Source organism: Plutella xylostella, chromosome 12, assembly GCF_932276165.1.
Source record: "Plutella xylostella chromosome 12, ilPluXylo3.1, whole genome shotgun sequence".
NCBI classification, from domain to species: Eukaryota; Metazoa; Arthropoda; class Insecta; order Lepidoptera; family Plutellidae; genus Plutella; species Plutella xylostella.
Window position 1 is genome coordinate 295,369 of NC_063992.1, and position 18,927 is coordinate 314,295.

The 18,927-nt window shown below is 42.4% G+C and overlaps 1 protein-coding gene across 3 annotated transcripts in view; it reads left to right on the top strand.

The window, feature by feature from the left end:
* The first annotated feature begins 45 nt into the window (after positions 1–45).
* The window catches only part of LOC105394052, a 41,315-nt gene continuing 22,433 nt past the window's right edge, over positions 46–18,927 (top strand). For 2 of the 3 annotated variants that reach the window (XM_038118997.2, XM_038118998.2), the window contains exons 1-3: positions 158–542; positions 702–753; positions 14,060–14,110. In XM_038118997.2, the coding sequence (XP_037974925.2) occupies positions 333–542; positions 702–753; positions 14,060–14,110 (313 nt within the window). In that variant the 5' untranslated portion in view covers positions 158–332. The other variant, XM_038118999.2, reaches the window with a different exon arrangement.

The window sequence follows — 18,927 nt, forward strand, 5'->3', positions numbered from 1 at the left end:
ATCAGCGGAGTTATATAAGCGCCGAGCCGCCGGCCGAGCGAGACAGGGACGGAGCATGTTGCATTAAATTCGATCCTATTCTGTAACACGCGTCGACCAATCGCCGGCGATCTCGCAGTGTTCCGGTTCTTTGTCATCAATGGGCCGCCGGGTGAGTCCGTTTCGAAGGCCTTTTCGACAATTTTTACGCGGATTCCCGTCGAAATAGTAGCCAGTGCGAGTCCCGGCCGCCGAGCACGGTGCTATCTTAAAGTCAGTTCGCCAAAATTCGGTCCAAAAAGTGTTAAATCGGGCGCTACCGGGGCGCGTGCAGTTACGACGTTCTGGCATCAATGAGGTCGCGCACTTCAGCTGACTGCGTCGTACGCTCGTACTCCAGTAGTATCCGCGCCGCCGCCGCGCCCGGCCCCGCGCTGCCATGTCCTAGCGCCGCCGCCGCGCGCCTGTCCCGAGCAGTGCCCACACACGACACAATAATGCTCAAGTTCCTCACTCACAAGCTGCGGACGCATTCCCTGAACGAGGACAACGTCTCCGAGAAGGTGGGTGTCGCCCCGCGGCCGCGAAGGTCACGCGGAGACCAGAAAATGGCCGCCTGCCGCGGAACAAAGAGCCGGCCGGCTTCCGCGAGCAGCGGGCGCGAGCCCCAGTGTCGCGAGTGTAGCCCCCGCCCGTGTCGCTCACCGTGCCTTGTGTTGCAGGTGGAGGAGCGCGACTCCGGCACCGAGTCCGACGACGAGGCCGAGCGAGACCGTGAGTACCACCACCAGCACACCACACACCACACTCCCTCACACGTCACACTGTCGAGGGCAGCAATCAGAGCCCGCACAGCCGGCTTGGACTTACTGACGTAAGACGGAGCCGCCGCCGGTTCCGAAACAGCTGTGACTGACCGGCGACGCATTGCTCGGTGCATCAGCCGGCATCTCTCCAGCTCGCTAGTTCCCTACACCTCTATGTAGAAACTTCCAGTCGGTCCAACTGAATTTCCGATTAGGGAGGGGTGTTTTCCTTGACTTTCTTTGTTCCATTATGACCTTGCGGCGCGACCTTGAACTAGAGGTATAGGTACTTCCGCGGCTTAATAAAGGCGAACAGATGATCACATCTGTGTCGATTTATTATTCGAGTTCTTAGAAAATCCGGTATTACCTAAAATGTAGGTTACAGTTACACTACAGAGTTAGGAAAGTGAACCGCTCGAGGTGCGTTCTCGAATTTTCCACGAATCGCTCCCCGCAGACTGCGCGGTGCATCTCGCATTCACTAGATACTATTCAATTAGTTTCTACACGTTTACTCTACACAATGCATTCGGTACTTTTCCTAACAATGTAGGTTGATGCTAATCAACTTAGCGTTCCTTCTTCCGCTAAGCCAACGTCTCCGGCTAGAATCAATACATTACCTTCCTTGACGCCTATTTTTCTACTTTACGTTTCAAGTTCCTATCCTATTCATCAGAATTTCGAATAGAGGCAGGTGAAATACAAGCGAAGCTTTCTGTCTAGTGCCTGTTCGCTACAGCCCCACCCATCTATAGACATATCTAAAACTTGTTTGATCGCCTCTATTACTTTGATTACACTGCTCTGCTCATGCGAGATGTAAGGGTGAGACTTGATATGGGTACATTTGTCTACCTGGATGAGAGTGACCGTTCCCCGAGGGTGCACCACACCTGCACGCCAGGCCACGCGCGCGGTCACATGCACGACCATGCGCCGGCGAAAAATATTAAAATAAATCCGAACGCGACACGGCATCACGCCATTTTGTATGCAAATTACTGCTTAATTATCTCAATAGCGAATCCGTTACGCTCGCATAATTAACCGGACCTCTGCCATTATTTTATATGCGACATTGTTCCATTGCTTATACATTGTTATCTTGCACTCTGGCAGTGTCAGGATTTCCAAGTTTCGCGGTTCATTATCATCAGCCAGCACAGCACACATAATACACTTTATAGATAGTTTTCGTCCATTTTCCAAGTTCTACTGACATAATAAATAGAAATAACAATAATTTTATAAGCTGTAAGAACTAGCTCTTCCATTCCAAGATTTCCAAGCAATAACTTGTTGGAAAGATTTTGTGATAATTATCGTCGTCTGGAATACTGTTCTTGGGTAGTGGAGTAGGTACATAGTAGGGGCCTGCCTTGGCCAAACACAAGATGAGAATCGTTGATGAAGACGAAAGGTAGTTAATGATGGTTAAACCTGTGTCTTTTCTGGAATTTGAGGCTGTCTATTTTGAGCTGTATTTAGTCATGGTTAACGGGATTGTCTTTCAATTAGCTAGATCAAGTCATTTTGGCTAATTGGCAACCAAATCGCTTTATCACTGAAATTAGGTTAATAACATAGCCCGAACAATACATAACGAAATAGTGTAAGTTTCTGCCGATTCTGAGCGGAGGGTTTCCGCCGCCGCCGCCGCCGCCCCCCCCGGGCTCGCAGGACATCCTGCCGTGTCAAAGGCTTCTGCCAAAAGGATTCCTGCAGTGGTTACGCTTCTTTGATTTCGTGTCATATTGTCGTCGCACTTACATTTGTAGCTCTCCTTAGGATTTGGAACAATAGCCTGCTTGCTTATCTTGATGGTAGTCTTTACAGCCCTTCCTGCTAGCCTAAAAGACGACTAGCGACGGAAAACTTTTATCACGTCTTGCGTCCCGTGCTAGGCCTTCTGAAATGACTTATTTAGACAATGTTTGACAAGAAGTTGTGATATGCATTTGACTTAATTTCTTATTCATACGCTTCTATAAACTTGCTACTGTTCAGGTAAGTATCATAAGCACAAGTTGACATGTGAAGCCAGCCACTGCGCTGGAACACGCGATGTCGCATTTAGAAACAAAAACACTGAGAAATGTGCCCTTACGGACCAAGTATTTATACATGTTATGCAGGCAGGCATTAGGTAGTCACTTCGTACAGTTTTGTGCTTAGTAATTTATGTTCTTTCCGTAACTATTTTAGCATGTTACTTTACTAATTGGCCATTCTAGTTAATCCTGTTATCTATCTATACATCCATGTAGTTATTTAAATGTCACATATGCAGTATGTGCAATGTGCATCTATCTACCTAGTAATCGTGTTAGTAATTTATGAAAAGACACGTCACATGGCTTAGGTTAGGTTTTTCAGAAAATACCACCCACTGATTTTATACCAATACAAGCTTTCTTTTGATACATTCCAGTTTCACGTACTTACTTATATCATTACTCATAATGTATATTATTGCCAGTTATCAGGTTTGATGATTGTGCGGACGAGATGATCCGTGGCGAACACTCCGCCGACCTTCCCTACGCACACAAAAGATTACGCTGCTTGCCTGCCTCGTTTATGTACTTACATTTAGTTGTTACTTATTCCAGAAATAAACATCTGATAAGTCTGCTTCGTGTAATGCATTATCCTAATTAACAGTAAGTAGTTAGGAGTCCTAAATTGTGTGTATGTAAGCATAAGCAACCATGGTTGATCACCGTAAATTACCATTCGCCAATAGGTATTTTATTTATTTACTGTACTTACGTTACATACTTGAGACGTGGCAAATAGGTACTTAAAATTCCCGTAACAGCTTTCTCTGCCAATGAGTGAAACACTACCTAATTAAAAACTTGAGCTGTAACGTAACAGGGGCGTCTGAAAAGTGAAATAAAAGCAGCGAGTGCAGATCCCATAAAGGTCCCATTAAAAACTTCCACCCCGTGAGTTCCATTCAAGTTGGGTAATAAACTGGAGTTGTCCCCGCGCCGCTCACTCCTCCACACATTCTCCATTACAATTACTTGCAATGTACCCATGTTGTTGCTGCCGACTTTTATGTGTGCTAGTCGTACTAGTTGTGTATCCTCGTGCCTCGAAAATGGTACCATTACTTAGAAATTTCGTAAACAAAAAATACAGTCCTTTTAGATAGCAGCTGGAATCATGTTTGAAGATCGTGGAAAATTTATGTGTGATATGCATAAGTAACTACTCCCTAGTAGGAAGTATAACCGCAGCTAATAGATGTGCACGTTTACTCCTATGAAGTGTTGCACATTAGCATGACAGTGGAGCCCCTCGGCCGGCCATTATCTGGTGTCGTCGCGCAGTCTGCCGCCGTCGCCACCCGCGCTGTCCCACCCAGCCGCGTCATCACTATAATGTCCGTAAACTGCTGCTCCCCATCCGATCACTGTAGCGTCTACCACATGCTAAACCACTGCCATATTCCCCACTTCCTGATCTTATGTTATGGATGAGGTATAAACTTTCACCTGGACCGTACCAAACCATATTTACAGATTTTCAACGTCAGCAGTTATGGGATGAGTTAGATTTTTGTTAGGTTTTCACGTGACCTTTTAGCAATGTATTCATCTGCTTGGTCCGTTGGGGAGGCATGAAATTAAATTTATTAAAATAAAAATAGTAAAACATGCCCAACTAGCGATTAGTGAGTCATACATAATGTGTATTTAAAACAGCATATCATTTAATCACCCGTGGAAGGCAGTAAGCCTTCCGATTAGACCCTCGTGTGGCCTGCGTAGGTGTATGTGAATATATCATCCATCACAATTGCATCACACTTAACGATCGATCGTGAAATTGAATTTTATTTATATCTAATCCGTTGGATTTCATTCGTAGTCGTTAGAGTTTGAACCTTGCGGTGAGCCGTCGGTGGCGGTGGTGATATAAATCGTACTATAGAGTTGAACAGCTTTGTCTGTTTACTTATACAATTATTTCTAATAGCCTGCCCTTAAAAAACAATGGATACGTCTGAATCAGAGGTTAGGAGTGATAGCTGATCGTGATCGGGAACTTGGCACAGATGAAAGGAAATCAATGTTTGGCGTCAATAATGTGTTCCTTAGTTTATACCAACATCGCTAGATGAGTTGCCAGAAACGCCCGCGTAGTATAATCTATTGGTACAGACGCGGAGCTTCGTCGGCTATCAATAGTTGCCTCAATAGTAAGAAGTTAGCAGTAGCGATAGATAACCTTTCTTTCTCACGAGCAGACTTCACTAATTGCCAAGATATCATTGTTTAGGGTATAAAGAGGTGGATTATGGGGTTGATGGTAAATGACGAATGCAGGATTTCTTGAGGCCAAACTATTTACTGACTTTCTATACATGATAACCAAGTTACATTTCTTAAGTGTGTTATCTATGTGGCGGGCGCGAGACGACTAGCGTCTGCGCATTGATCGCTACTGGAAGTTACTACAAAGCTGACATTGGAAAACGTGACTATAACATGTGTCGCTACATCACTTCCCCCGTTTTCCAAAATTTTTGTCAAAAATTTTCAAGATAATACTTCATAATACGTAAGTTCCAAAAGCCTCTCTTACGGAGCTTTAAACTTGAAACATACAATATCAAACAAAACAGAAATCACAAAATTACATTTCAATACTGATACAAAATTAACAAATCAAACTTATAAATCACACAATAAACCACTTGGTAAAACTACGTAGCACTATGTTCACTCGCGACGCGCTTATCACATTCCGCTGACCGTGCAAGATGAACGCTGCTACCTCGGTTCTGCGAATACGACCTCGTGTGTGACTGAACCATGTGGGAATTTCCGAATAAAAATAGCTTCTCTCGTTGCACCTCTCGTCCATCCTGGCGGGAACTTCCATGAGGACCCTCGAGTGAGCCTCCGCGTGGGTGACCAGTCCACTATGCTCCAGCTCGGCAGCCTCGCAGCGAGGAAACCGCCCAAACTCGCTAACTTCAGAAGCGCCGATTACCGCCCGTTGACCTGTCGTCGTGGACGCGCAATCGCACCTTCTATGTGTTCCGCTCGTCCAGGTGCTGACTTGAGATGCTTCGATACGCTAATTTCTTCTTTGATGCGTTACCAAAATTTGTGAAGGGGTGGTGCACTTCCAGTAGGTGATGATTATAATTTCTTCATGTGTTGTCGCCTGTTACCCCATGGCCCTGCTGGGGGAGCCGTCTCGTCCACGCCGTTCCATGCTGCGCCGCGTCATCGCCGTGCTGACTCCATCGTTTCTTCCGAAGGTTGCGTGTCCAGTTTGTCGGTGGTCACCAGTTTAGGGTATAAAGAGGTGGATTATGGGGTTGATGGTAAATGACGAATGCAGGATTTCTTGAGGCCAAACTATTTACTGACTTTCTATACATGATAACCAAGTTACATTTCTTAAGTGTGTTATCTATGTGGCGGGCGCGAGACGACTAGCGTCTGCGCATTGATCGCTACTGGAAGTTACTACAAAGCTGACATTGGAAAACGTGACTATAACATGTGTCGCTACAAGTCGGCATTTAGCCATCCACCGATAGTTCATTGTTGCCCGACACTGTTTCAATACTGAATGGTGCTATTTCGAACTACCTAACTAGACCTCTCCTCTTGCCTCTTAATAATTTATTCGGCATTAGTATAGATTTGATCGGGATTCCTCACCCTCACATACATTGGCATACGTACTCTACACGTACGTAACTATTCAATTACTTACTTATCTATGTATATTCCGCAAATGTCCTTGAATTTAGCTTACAAGAACATGACATATCATCGAATTTGGTAGAAAGTAGTTATCGTATGTATTTGTTTTTCACTATCTGAAGTATTATCTGCAAAATCGGTCGTTGATGTGGCGTGGAAAAAAACAGCTTTGACCGATATTCGAGTATAATAATTATTTAGCTGTAATGATAGGTTTACGTATAAAAAAATGTTATAAAAAAATATTAATAAGTGAAAATGTGTAAGTAATTGGCTTTCAACTAAATACTTTTAGTATCTTTTCATATACTTTTGCGGTAAGTTTACCTTGGTTAAATATACATAATGTAGAAATATGTTCTGTAAGTAAATAGCCAAAACTGATATCTTTTTACTTTTGTATATTAAATACTATAACTTCTGTAGGTATCATGTAGGTACGTAACGGTATTGTCCAAATTAGGGATAGTTGGAACAGGGGTATTTTTGTATATTTGTTGTCCAAAGGTCTAGACTCTGCTCAAGTCTGCTCCTATGAATCTTCGATGTCGCATGCTACGATATTTAAAAATGATTATAAAGTAGTGTACAACGAGTAGCCTACGCATCGTACACTAAAGGTCTTTTATTGAAATGAAACCTTGAACATATGACACAGGGCTTTAATATCAATGTCTATAGCATAGAGTCGAGTCGCCGGTGAGTTGTTATAATGTGCCTATAGATTACTTTACCTAGGTTGTTTACTACCAATTTTTTTTTGGTTTGCTACCTCGAAAGGTAAAAACAGAACCCGGAGTGGTGTTTGAGTGGGGCTTGGTCGTCCGCGAAGTTATCGCGGTGCCGAGGCGCGTGTGTCGAGTCTGTGTGTTTGTTCAGCTGGACACCGTACCTTGTTGATACTACTTGATACTGCTGACAGTGTGTTATTTGTTACATTATTGTCGATATATTATAGTCTCAAGCTGTGTCGCGTTGTACATACGAATATGTGGGGCGAGCTCGTCGCTCCAACTTCTTTCTAAATGTAAATAATCTGCCACACAAAATCGTTATCGGTAACGATCAAATTTGAAAATTCTGGCATATAGAGATAAAGAATCTCACTCAGAGGTCTGCCGTAAATATACTAGGTAATAATTACCATTTATGGCAATTAAAGATGTGCATTCAGCAAGATGTGGGTATGAACATGAACTGCTCGCCGGTCGCAGCCGCCGACAGTCCGGTCACGTCGCTGCTTTGACTCCGCCGCCGGCGACGAGCCAGCCGTCAGCTCCCGTCATGAATTAAACAATCCCGCCAAATCTGGATAAATTAATTAGTCTTCAGTTCTTGGAAGAGTCCCGGCACCGCCGGTGCTCTCAGGGTTGGCGAATCCGGGTCCTTTGGTTCGCTTCACTTGATTTGACAGTTGTTATAAATTAGTTTATGCTTTTATATTTTGTTTGAATTCTAGGGAAAGGGAGTTGATGAGTAGGTATATAGCAGGTTTTATTGGGACAGCTTTGGTAGTTGTAACTAGTATAAGTACAATAATATTTTGGTTTTCCTAATTCGGGGAACGTATTATTTTATATGCGGCTTTGTTCGTTTGCTGTCGACACGATAAGAACAATAAATACCGTCTTTAAATTTGCTGAATAACGGATACCGAATATGATCCTGAAAAACGACACAACCAAAATATATGATCAAGTACATATACCTAGTTACTATACATTTTGGCATCGTCAAGCACTAGCCCTGCCTGCAACGTTAAGGCTTTACCCTATCAATCGGACTCAGAATGAATGGTCTCCTAACATGGAGGTTGCAGAATGGCGACGCTCGCAGCAAAAACGACTCCACTCGTCGCGTACTCCGGTACAGCGTGGCCACACAGCGCCGCCGCCGCCGCGCCGCCAGGTGTCGCCGCCTCCTCATACCACCTCATGTTCCACCCTGCGCGATGTCGGTCGGTGTGGTCGATCTGTACGTGTAACAGAGCCAGTTTTTAGATCGTGATCTCCGACTTCCTATTTAGGAGCTCTGTCGATACAGGCAGGTAGTTTCTTGCCGAGCGGTGAAATGCAATCATGCAATTTGTAAAGAAAATGCTTTGCCAAGCAATGCTTTGGCTGGCTCTTATGTTTTTGTTGCTTGTAACATTACAAAAGTAGATAGGTACTTACTTACCATAATTATATGGCTGGCTATAGATAGGTAGGTAAAGGTATAAAATACTAATAGTACTATTTGTTTGTTATACCTGATTAGAATGAACCTACGAGTATAATGTTGTCCGACCTCCGTTACTTACACCATTTTATCCAATGTAATGTACCTAGAGGTATCTTTGCAAATAATTCGTTTTATCTATCACATGTGTTTTGAGGGTGTGTGAAGGCCACCGCAGATAACATTGCCATTTTGTTATCTCTCGCTTATTTATATTGGCATTAAGCTCATGTAAATCATTATTAATGCTGGTTTTTATTTAACAATGATCGTAAAATATATTTAAGAATAATATTAGCATTAGCATATCTGTGATATAGTACAGTACGTAGAAATACTTCTCGAGTAACTAAATAAATTTATTAGTGGCTGATTTTCCATTAGCTAGATAAGTACCTACCTAAATTACTTACTGATATGGAAATCATAATATATGTTAGCGTTACTTACTACTTACTATTGAAAGTGTATTTATTTATATCAAAGGCAAAATAATAGCTGAGTTGACGGTGAGAAGCCAACCCAGTATCGCAAAATGTTTAGTTTGGGATTGGTTCCACATTCCACATCTTGCCATTACCTACCCAAATACCCAAGCCTTTCATAATAACGTACGCACCGAAGACAATATCCAAATCAATAACTCGCTATATCACAATCACAAAGTCTGGCGAGGTTTGCTACATACGGTAGAAGAAAGAGTAGATTGATGATAAAGCTTTTAAAGAATGCTTAAGAATGCATAGCTTTGTTATAGATAATGAAGATACTTGATTTTCTTGCATGGTATATATATAAATATCATATTCTTTTTACCCAAGTGCCTTACGCCAATCACGATATTGCACTCACGGAGCAACGTAGCGTCTTACCTACACTGTAAATAGTCATGTTTACGAGAATTAGGTCCGGTTCTCGAGTCGGTTTCGCAAGCATTGCATCTTAATCTCGGCAATACGAGACATTAATCACATTCGTTTCAATTGCACTATTTGTGTGATTATGATAACTCCCGGATTTCATTCCATCCAACAAAGGTGATTCGAATTACAGATGATCAGTTACCGTATTCCTGCCAACTCATTTCATATTCATATCAACATTTAAAGCGATTGTAAGCACATAGCTGCAGGGATTATAAAACAATTTTGCTTTGCAAAGGAAGTTATATTTTTATGTCATATATCATTTTTCAAAACCACTATTGATAGGGCACTGACTGCTGTCTAAAGGATAGTTAGTTTTATGGTTTCCTGTATTTGCGTAGGATGTAGGTAGCTACTACGTCCTCAAATGGGAACACGTCGCAATGTAAGGAAATACTTTGATCCCGGTCTTAAACATTATGCTAATAATGCTTTGACGAGCAGCTGGTCGGATGACAGTTGGCCTAATGCTAATAAACAATGGAGTGACCCAACGCCAGTTGATATGTTCTGCCATTGTGGACGGTTCACTTGTTACTAAATATTTATACAATCTTGTTTAGTTGTTTACAGTAGCCATTTCCGTCACAGTTTCGAAATCGGTCAAATCGGTTAACCAAGTACGAATACTCTCGATTAGTTAGCGCAAGTATAAATAAGCGTGACCTGCAGTGGCCCGACCCGCGCTGACCCGCTCGCTGCGTGACTCACTCCTGCACCGCTAATGTCACTTCACCAACGCATTTATACAATAACCAATTACGGCGATTACCACATTATTAGGTCTCCATTATCTTCTTTGAATTCTGTTTCAAAAGTCTTCAATTTGTAAACCGAAATTCAGTTTTTTTCACCTGACAATATATATGTATTTCAATTCTTAGATATAATATGTTTGTAACTATCGATTGAGCTATTTCCGTAAATTGCTACAGATATTGGCTTCGGCCGCGTCAATCGAGATTACACACTAGGATTTAACTTCGGTACAATGCATCTATTCTGTATATACTTAAACTTATTAAAAATTTTCTCCTTTCCATTTACATTAGCGAGGAACTGCACACTATTCTTGGTTCCCAATTATTATTTATTTCCTTATTTGTACAATGGAGGGTAGATACTTGTACAAGAGAAGGTAGAAAGCGACCTGGCTCGAGGAAATTTTAAATAGAGTTGGTTCGTTGCTCTCGCAGTAGTTGCGTCTCCGGGCGGCAGGATGCTGCGTTTTTGTGCTAAGATTTAAGTCAAACACTGATGTAGTGTGTTGATTTCCGTCAACATGTCCCCCGTCCGTTGTTGGTGCGGGGACCGGTCCCGACCGGTATCGCCGCAGCCGGTTTTTGCTCGAATATCGTTTTTTACGAGCGCGGGCGAAGTGCGGCTCCCGGGACGGCTAACGAGTAACCCGATACCGATGCTTATTACACTCCCGGGATGGAAACTGCTTGAATTAAATTCCAATCATGCACTCACACAGTAATTTGATGCTCAATTTAAAACGGAGGTATCGTTTCGTTTCGCCATGTGCAAGATGTTACGTAATGCCACCGTAAATCAAGTATCTTCCTACTTAGGAACCTACCGCAAATTATTTCGATATTGAATCGTTTTTCTAAATTCTCATTAAAGTAGCATTACTATCCAAGCCCTAATCGAGGGAATGATGACTCGTAATCGCGGAAAGCTCGGCAGTCGACAGGTAAAAGTATGTCAGCATTCTGAAGAATATTGTCAGCTAAAGAATATTTGGATTTAAATCCATCCCATGTTGTTGGATCATTATCATAATCAAGTCCATATACCTACATACATAGTATGTATCCATCGTTTTTTTTTTGTTAAAGATATGCGAGGCGCTAATTCAAGTCTAGTGAGCCAGACAAAATATAGTCATGGGTATAGTTGAGGGTCAGTCGTATCAGTCTATCGTCCCATTGGGTTTGAGATCGTGACGCTTCTATATCATGCTTACACTTGGGTATATGACATAATGCTATATGTACAATCTATCTCATCGAGAAACTGTGAAATTTGGCTAGGAGAACATTATTATTCTTGTAGCTTTGCCTTTGTTGATATGGTTGAACTAAGAACTTGGTTTATTCAGCGATCTTTTCATGTTTATTAGCATTACCTAACTATCGCATGATCGGTTATCTGTCGATAATAACTCGGCAATTTGCTTGTTTGCAATTATCACTTCTTATGTTAGTAACGTCATATTGCAATTGTTATTTTAATATTACCACATTAAATCGGCGTCCTTGCAGTTCTGCACGCATCTCTAAATGCATAACTTAAAAATAATACCTAATGAAGCCACAGTGTTTAGATGGATGCTTGTGCTCGGTAAGAAGTATAAAAAAAGTTGTGTAGTTCAAAGAATGAAGCAATGGTAAGAGTTGCAAGACTGTACAAGAGTCATCGCGGCCCACTGTGCTAACGAGCCGGTATTGTGCGCCATACTGACTGACATACCTGGGGACAGTCGGGGACACTGTGCACACCACCGCCGCTGCCACTTGGGGTACTCGAGGGTCGCTGGAGCCACCAGACACAAGCCACGCGAAGGGAAAAAGTAGACCTGGCATTCGAAGCAGGTATTGCAAGCATTTACTGTCGTACTGGATAGTTCTGCGAGCAGTGAAGTGGAAGGAAATATATGTTTAGCTATAAGTGCTTTATTATACCACCACCATTTTAAACGCGAAGCTGTTAGGTTCAATTGCCTTCCAAAGTGTCATCATGATTACAACGGAAACGTATAAAATTGATAGACAGGTAGGTATAATAACCACCTCTATGAATCGCTACTGTGCTGGCCATTGGCCACTCGTAACATTTTATGTGTGTTTCCCAGAGTTCCCTTATTACTAGGACAGAAGAACACAATCGTTTTTGTCAATGAGCAATCCCAATCTCAAACTTCCTTTATTAATTATGGAAGTAATGGATTTTCATGATGATTACTTTTTTACATAATATTAAGTACAGGACTTTCAGAGAAAAGAAACTGAGCGAGTTTAATATGCAAACGTGAAGTATTTATATGAAACGTGAAGTCCTAGATGTGAAGTCGCAAAATTATAATAATGAGCGGCAGTTTTATTTGAATCTGTGCGGCGGCGGGTGCGGTGGGGGGCGCGGGGGGCGTAGGCTGCAGCCGCGGCCGTTCACCTATGAACTGGATTCAGGTCGAGGAGCGAGAGTGCACCTCGCCGCGGCGCCCTCACTCCACCACACGTACCGTCTAGCCTCTGAAATATCACCCAAACACACCATCATTATTTCAAATCTTCTTGAAATCATAAACGAATCACTAGTAACAATTAAAAAATGACTGATCTTCATAAAAAATATGATATCCAGAACTTCTTCTCAAAACACTAGTTTAAATATATCGAGATGCACTATTGGATACGGCACTTTCACATACGTGAATGCCCATGACGTGAATCGATTCTTTTATTTGAGCTTCCGAGGAGTAAGGTCGTTACTTATTGATTTGAAGGAAATGACGAGCTCGAGACAAGGGGCTCCTCCAGCCAGAAGCTCATAATTAATTCTAGATTAATTAGGGAATGGATGAAATCCTGCGGCGGGGTCATCGGCCGCGGAATATTTCGCTGTAGCGCGGTGGAGTATCGGTGCCGCTGCAACTAGGCCGCTCCGCTTGTTTACTCTCACATCTATTTGTTGTCTTCACTTCACGCGCCGCGCTGTTGTTGTGTGAACACTCACCACACCACACCAAATGAGCCAATGACTGAAACACCTTCGTTAAATCTTATTGAAACTCGCTTTCCGATTTTTTAGATTTCTTTACAGTCATTATCAGCCCATAATAGTGTGCTTACTGCTGGAAATAGGTTTCTCTCATGGAGTGCCATAAGCCATAACACTCAGTCCTTTTTATTGGTCCTTCTTTACATAAATGTATTACCATTCTATGGTATCATGAAATTAAATTGCTGTAACTAGCTTTGTTTTAGCAGTAGAACTCAAATGGAACGATCTGATCTGATATTCATTACTTTATTGCCTATTGATATGGCTAAGTGCGTTGAGTGAGACGATGCAGCGGTGGAACATTGAATGTTTCCCACATCTACATTAGCTACATGTGTTCGAGAGTCGCTTAGTTTTTTTCTGCCGAGCATCGTGCAAGTTGCGTGCGACAATGCAACTTGTGCAGTGGAGCTGTCTAGCTACATCATGTTAGCGCTAACATTCACTTTACGCGTCGCAAAAAAACATATTTTACTAACATGTGCTAAACATCTAAATATTTCCCTTGTTCACTTTAGTTACGAAAAAATAAGTATAAGTATTAAGTATTTGTTTGATATTTTTAATTAAAATCTGCCTTTTATTATTTCAGGTGACAATTGTGCTGACGTCATCATGAAGTGGAACGACGTCACCGATATCAGTAAGTTATTCAGAAACATATTCGTTACAAGTTACAAGATTTCCACAAATGAATTTACTAGTGGTTATAGCGCGTGCGGTAGTATTTGGGCAATGGTCAGCCGATAACATCGATGTGAGTGGCTGTCCAGCCCGCTGCTATTTCAAGAGTCATTTATTGCTTTAATTTCCGTCACTCACTGGGCAGTAATTAAAGCCGATCGATGGCGGACGCCACCTGCAGGCGCGGGCACTCATCACACATCACACACCGCGTCCGGCAACAAACACTTGGCTTTGTTACAAGCGGACAAGGAAAAATAATTAAAAGACAATCTTGCCCTCAATTCTGTCTTATAGTTTTGGCAACGAGCGAGGAAGTTGTGCCAAATACTCACTACACAGTAGTAGCCGGTAGTAGAGTGTAGCGCGCGTGGGCGCTCGACCACGCACGGTTGCGGCAGCTTCTACTATACACTGGCAGGCTTCATTAACGTTCAATATAATGTTGTAAAGTCAAAAATTCTGTTCAATATAGCAATATAGAAGTCTAAGTCATTAAAGAAAGTAGGATCTTCCTCATGAAACTATTTCGCACCCAAACGATACGTGGCGGGTATGCGGTAATGTTGGCATCCGACCCAGGAAGATATTTACCATTCACACTATTATGTTAAGTACGTGGCTATGTCACACAGCGAACAAGCGCGCCATCCCTCCGGCCGCGAGCTGCTCACACGGAAATAGTATCGTCAGATATGGAGTCGACGCCAAAACTGTGCGGCTCCGGGCTCGGTGGCTCGATGACTCTTTGATAAATTGCAGCTCGATATAGAGTGACACCGGATTGTTGGAACCTTCCTGCCGTCCCAGCGACCCTGTGGCTCGTACGATCATTTCAGCTTTTATTATGTATCCTGGTGAATGCTGTCGTAGAGATGTTCCACATGCAATAGACTTGTATCAGGGCAGGCCACATTTCTGTTTAATTGTTCGTGTAATGTTCGCCTGCAGTCGGCGGCTGCGGTCGGCCATCACACTTGTGGTCGGGCTCGGGGCTCGCCTTAGGGTGCTTTTCCACCAGAGATGTGCTATGCAGCTATGCTGCGAAGATGTGATATCTACGCTACGAAAATATGTGACCGTTTCCACCAATACTACGCTAGGTAGCTGTGCGAGGAAGATGCGCTACGAAGATGCGCCGCCGCAAAGTAGCTGTGCGAGAAAGATGCGCATCTCGAGCTATGCTATGTATCGATAGTAGGGAAACGACGGGGGCGGCGGCGCCATAGCTACACCACTCGCGATGGTCCATAGCACATATCCATAGCACGCATCCATAGCACACATCCATAGCACACATCCATAGCACGCATCATTCCATACAAAAAACATATCTTAGTTGAATCCGTTTCCACCAGTGCTAAGCTATGTGCAACAATAATTATGATTGGTGGATATCAAACGCATCCATAGCATCGTAGCATAGCACATCTCTGGTGGAAAAGCACCCTTACTGTTGTCTGAGAGAGTCGTGACGTCGCCGAGCGCACAACACTTACAATTAGTAATTTGTCATGGTACTTGGGGATGGCGAGTGAGCAAAGCAAATTCGCGAAAGACGACCAAAAAGAAAACTAAAGACAGATAAATAATGTACTGTAGTGATTATCCGAGCGTGACGAGCTGGTGGCCATGTTGGCTGCGCGGACGCCGAATTGCCGATTACATCACTGCGCAAAAAATCGCGTGCGCTGATGTGGAGGGGCGAGGAGCAGCGCGCGGGGGGGGGCGGGGGGGGGCGCTTTATCGACCTTGGCCTTGCTCGAGCCGCGGCCAAGGTGAGCGCGTAACGTTACGCCGCAATTATACATGCGCCCACCAGTCTACCGACGCGATTAAATATGTACGTATGTAACACCATGAGCATTGTTACTTGTAATGCCTGTAATGTAACCACACCGCAGCCCTCTCACCAGCTGACTATATCTAGTTAGTCGTACGTATACATAAGTATCTACAAGTACATAATTTCCTAACATCGATCGGTAGGAGGCAAATAGGACCTTTCTTTTAAACGAGTGCACTGATTGGTTAAAGCATGGAAGTAGAAAAGCATAAAAAGAAATATGTAAACAAACCTAAACACAGTAAACACTTCAAACAAAATTATCATGGAAATTAATTTTCTACACAGGGATGTAAGTTTTTGACGAGGGTCAAGTGAAACAAATTAAACTTATGCTCATGAAGTTTGAAACTCTACAATTCGATAATAATTGATGCGTCTCGGCTCGGTGTAGGGGCCGCCACCGCGCGCTCGCCGCTCGTATCGCTTTGCATTGGCTTCAATCCAACCTTGAGCAAGTTTATAATGCTCGTAGGGATATTGAATGACTTATAAAGGGGGTTTCATTCTACACTATCCTTGATATTTCAACAAAGCACCTTTTATTTCAATTATTATTCGGAAGCTTGCAAAATGTTTGAACTTTTGATGAACAGATTTTGTTTTTTTTTTCCTTTTGGCGAAGTTTTATAAATCTGTGCTATTTAGTCCTTAGCTATCTTTATCTTCGCGGAAAAAACCTTTATTTTGGTAACAATGGTGAGCAACTGGGCACGCGCACGGTCGTCGTTTCGTTCCCGGAACGTTGTTCTGAGCTTCAGTTGAGCTAGTGGCAGCGCGGGACACTGCATCCACAATCCACATCCAGGTGGAAACTCACGATAGTTTATCTTAAGGGTAGTTTGATTCCGGCTTCCACAAACCTACCTGTGCTATTTTTAATAACCTCTCCCAGTACCAAGTAAAAGTAATTTCCAGAATATCTTGACGGAGAGAAATAATATTTACGAAAAGGGTAAAGTGCAATCGAATAGAGATTAGAATTATAGATAGTTAACTCTAAATTACAAAACAATGTAAATCATACACCGAAAATAATAGCGACATCTTTCACAACCACCATCGGGTTCTAAATTGTGGTAATGGACACCGAGATTCCTATCTACATCCATTTCATACCTTTGTTTTTTGTTCTATTACGTTGGCTTTGTGTTTATCGTTGAATGTAATGTAACATGTCCATGTTTGGGTTGGTTGATTATAATGATTAGAGTCGAAGCTGAGACATTGAATAGCTTGTGAGAGGCGGCGGCGGCGGCGGCGGCGGCCCACGCCGGGGCTCGGAGCGAGTCGGGACGTGACCAGCGGACGCCATTTGCATTCGGGTGACCAAGCTGTAAACGTCACTGTGAAACTTATTTAGTTAGAGGGTCTACCTTTGATTAAATATTAGTGTTCTAGCCACCATGGGGAGGAAAATTCTTAAATTATTGGTTCCTATCTTATTGGAGAAAACCTATTTGGCGCCCAATAATGTCATTTAAACGATCACCAATTTAACCAGTTTTGGATTTGCTAAATAATAGGTTTTGTAGTCGGGTGCAACTATTATTTCATGAGCAATATTTTGCAAACAAATAAGTCTTTATTTACTTGGAGGAACTTAATTTTTTGGTAATTCTCCTATTAACTATATTAGATTTGTATGGACATTTATTTGATGATACTTTTCAATCATTTGAGGATAAAAAATGTTCGTTGCGATAGATCTATTTATTTGCTGAACCATGTTGATGGCAAAAAAAACACTTTTCTGGAAATAAATATATTTACCTACCCTAGTTTCCATTTAATTTGTCAGTTTATTAGAAATGTTTAAATAAGTGCGTAGTGTAGAATAATTCAAGTAATGGAGCTCTTTCACAAGAATCTTCTTCCCGCAGTATATCTATAAACTCATGGTCACAGTGTATCAGTTAGATGTTTCGTGACTTGCACACGTCGGCGCATTCAATCTCGATCTCAGCGATAAAGTTTGACGTTGAAGCCTTTAAATTATTCAGCAGAGGTCCCACTACGAGCATTCGCCGTATGAATGCGTCTCTTGCCCCAAGGGCCGTGAAATAATCTCTAATAGATTCAGATTTCGGGTTTCGGGTTGCATTGATCAGAATCATACCTATTTTTATAATTTTTTTATGCATGAGTTCATGGCCAATGAAATATGGCATGCTATTCGCTAAATAGTAGGCAAGTGTTTACTTAGTTATTTAATGTAATATACGGCGGCTGATAACCCAGTGACATCCCATCAGCTTGTCTTGGAGTCTCGGGGGTCAACTGTCAGACACGACTGTCGAGCACAAATAATGCCCCGCGCTGTATGTGTCGCAGGCAACTGGTTTAATCTCCTGTTTGATTGAACCGCTAGCCCGTTCATTGGATGGCGCTATTCAGTTGTATGACTAAAGGACAACTCGTCAAGTCGTTGATTGTAACGTTCGACGTCTTGACTGAACGTCATTCAGCGAAGTCGTTGAATGGGATATAGTATAGCAACTTTGTAATGTCTGGTTAGGGTGAACATCACCAGACAAGAGTCAACAAAAAGACTATGTTTCAAAGCTCTTATCTCACAAATTAACTAAACAATAACAATAAACGTACCTTCATATTGTTGTACATAATTATCCAGTTTCGCCACTTTTTTTCTTTGAAACTATCCGCCCGCGGCGTAATAATAGGTAAATCCATGTTGTCACACTATTTTAACACAAATAATGCACTTTAAAGCTAATTTATTTGCAAAAAAAAACCGGCCAAGTGCGAGTCGGGCTCGCGCACAAAGGGTGCCGTAGTAAGCACAATAACTTAACCAAAATTACAGTTAAATCAACCTATCTCAAAAACTATAAGAGATACTTTGATCAAACCAAAAATCGTTGAAAGAGTTAATTAGCATGCATCACCTCTATTTTTTTTAGAATTTT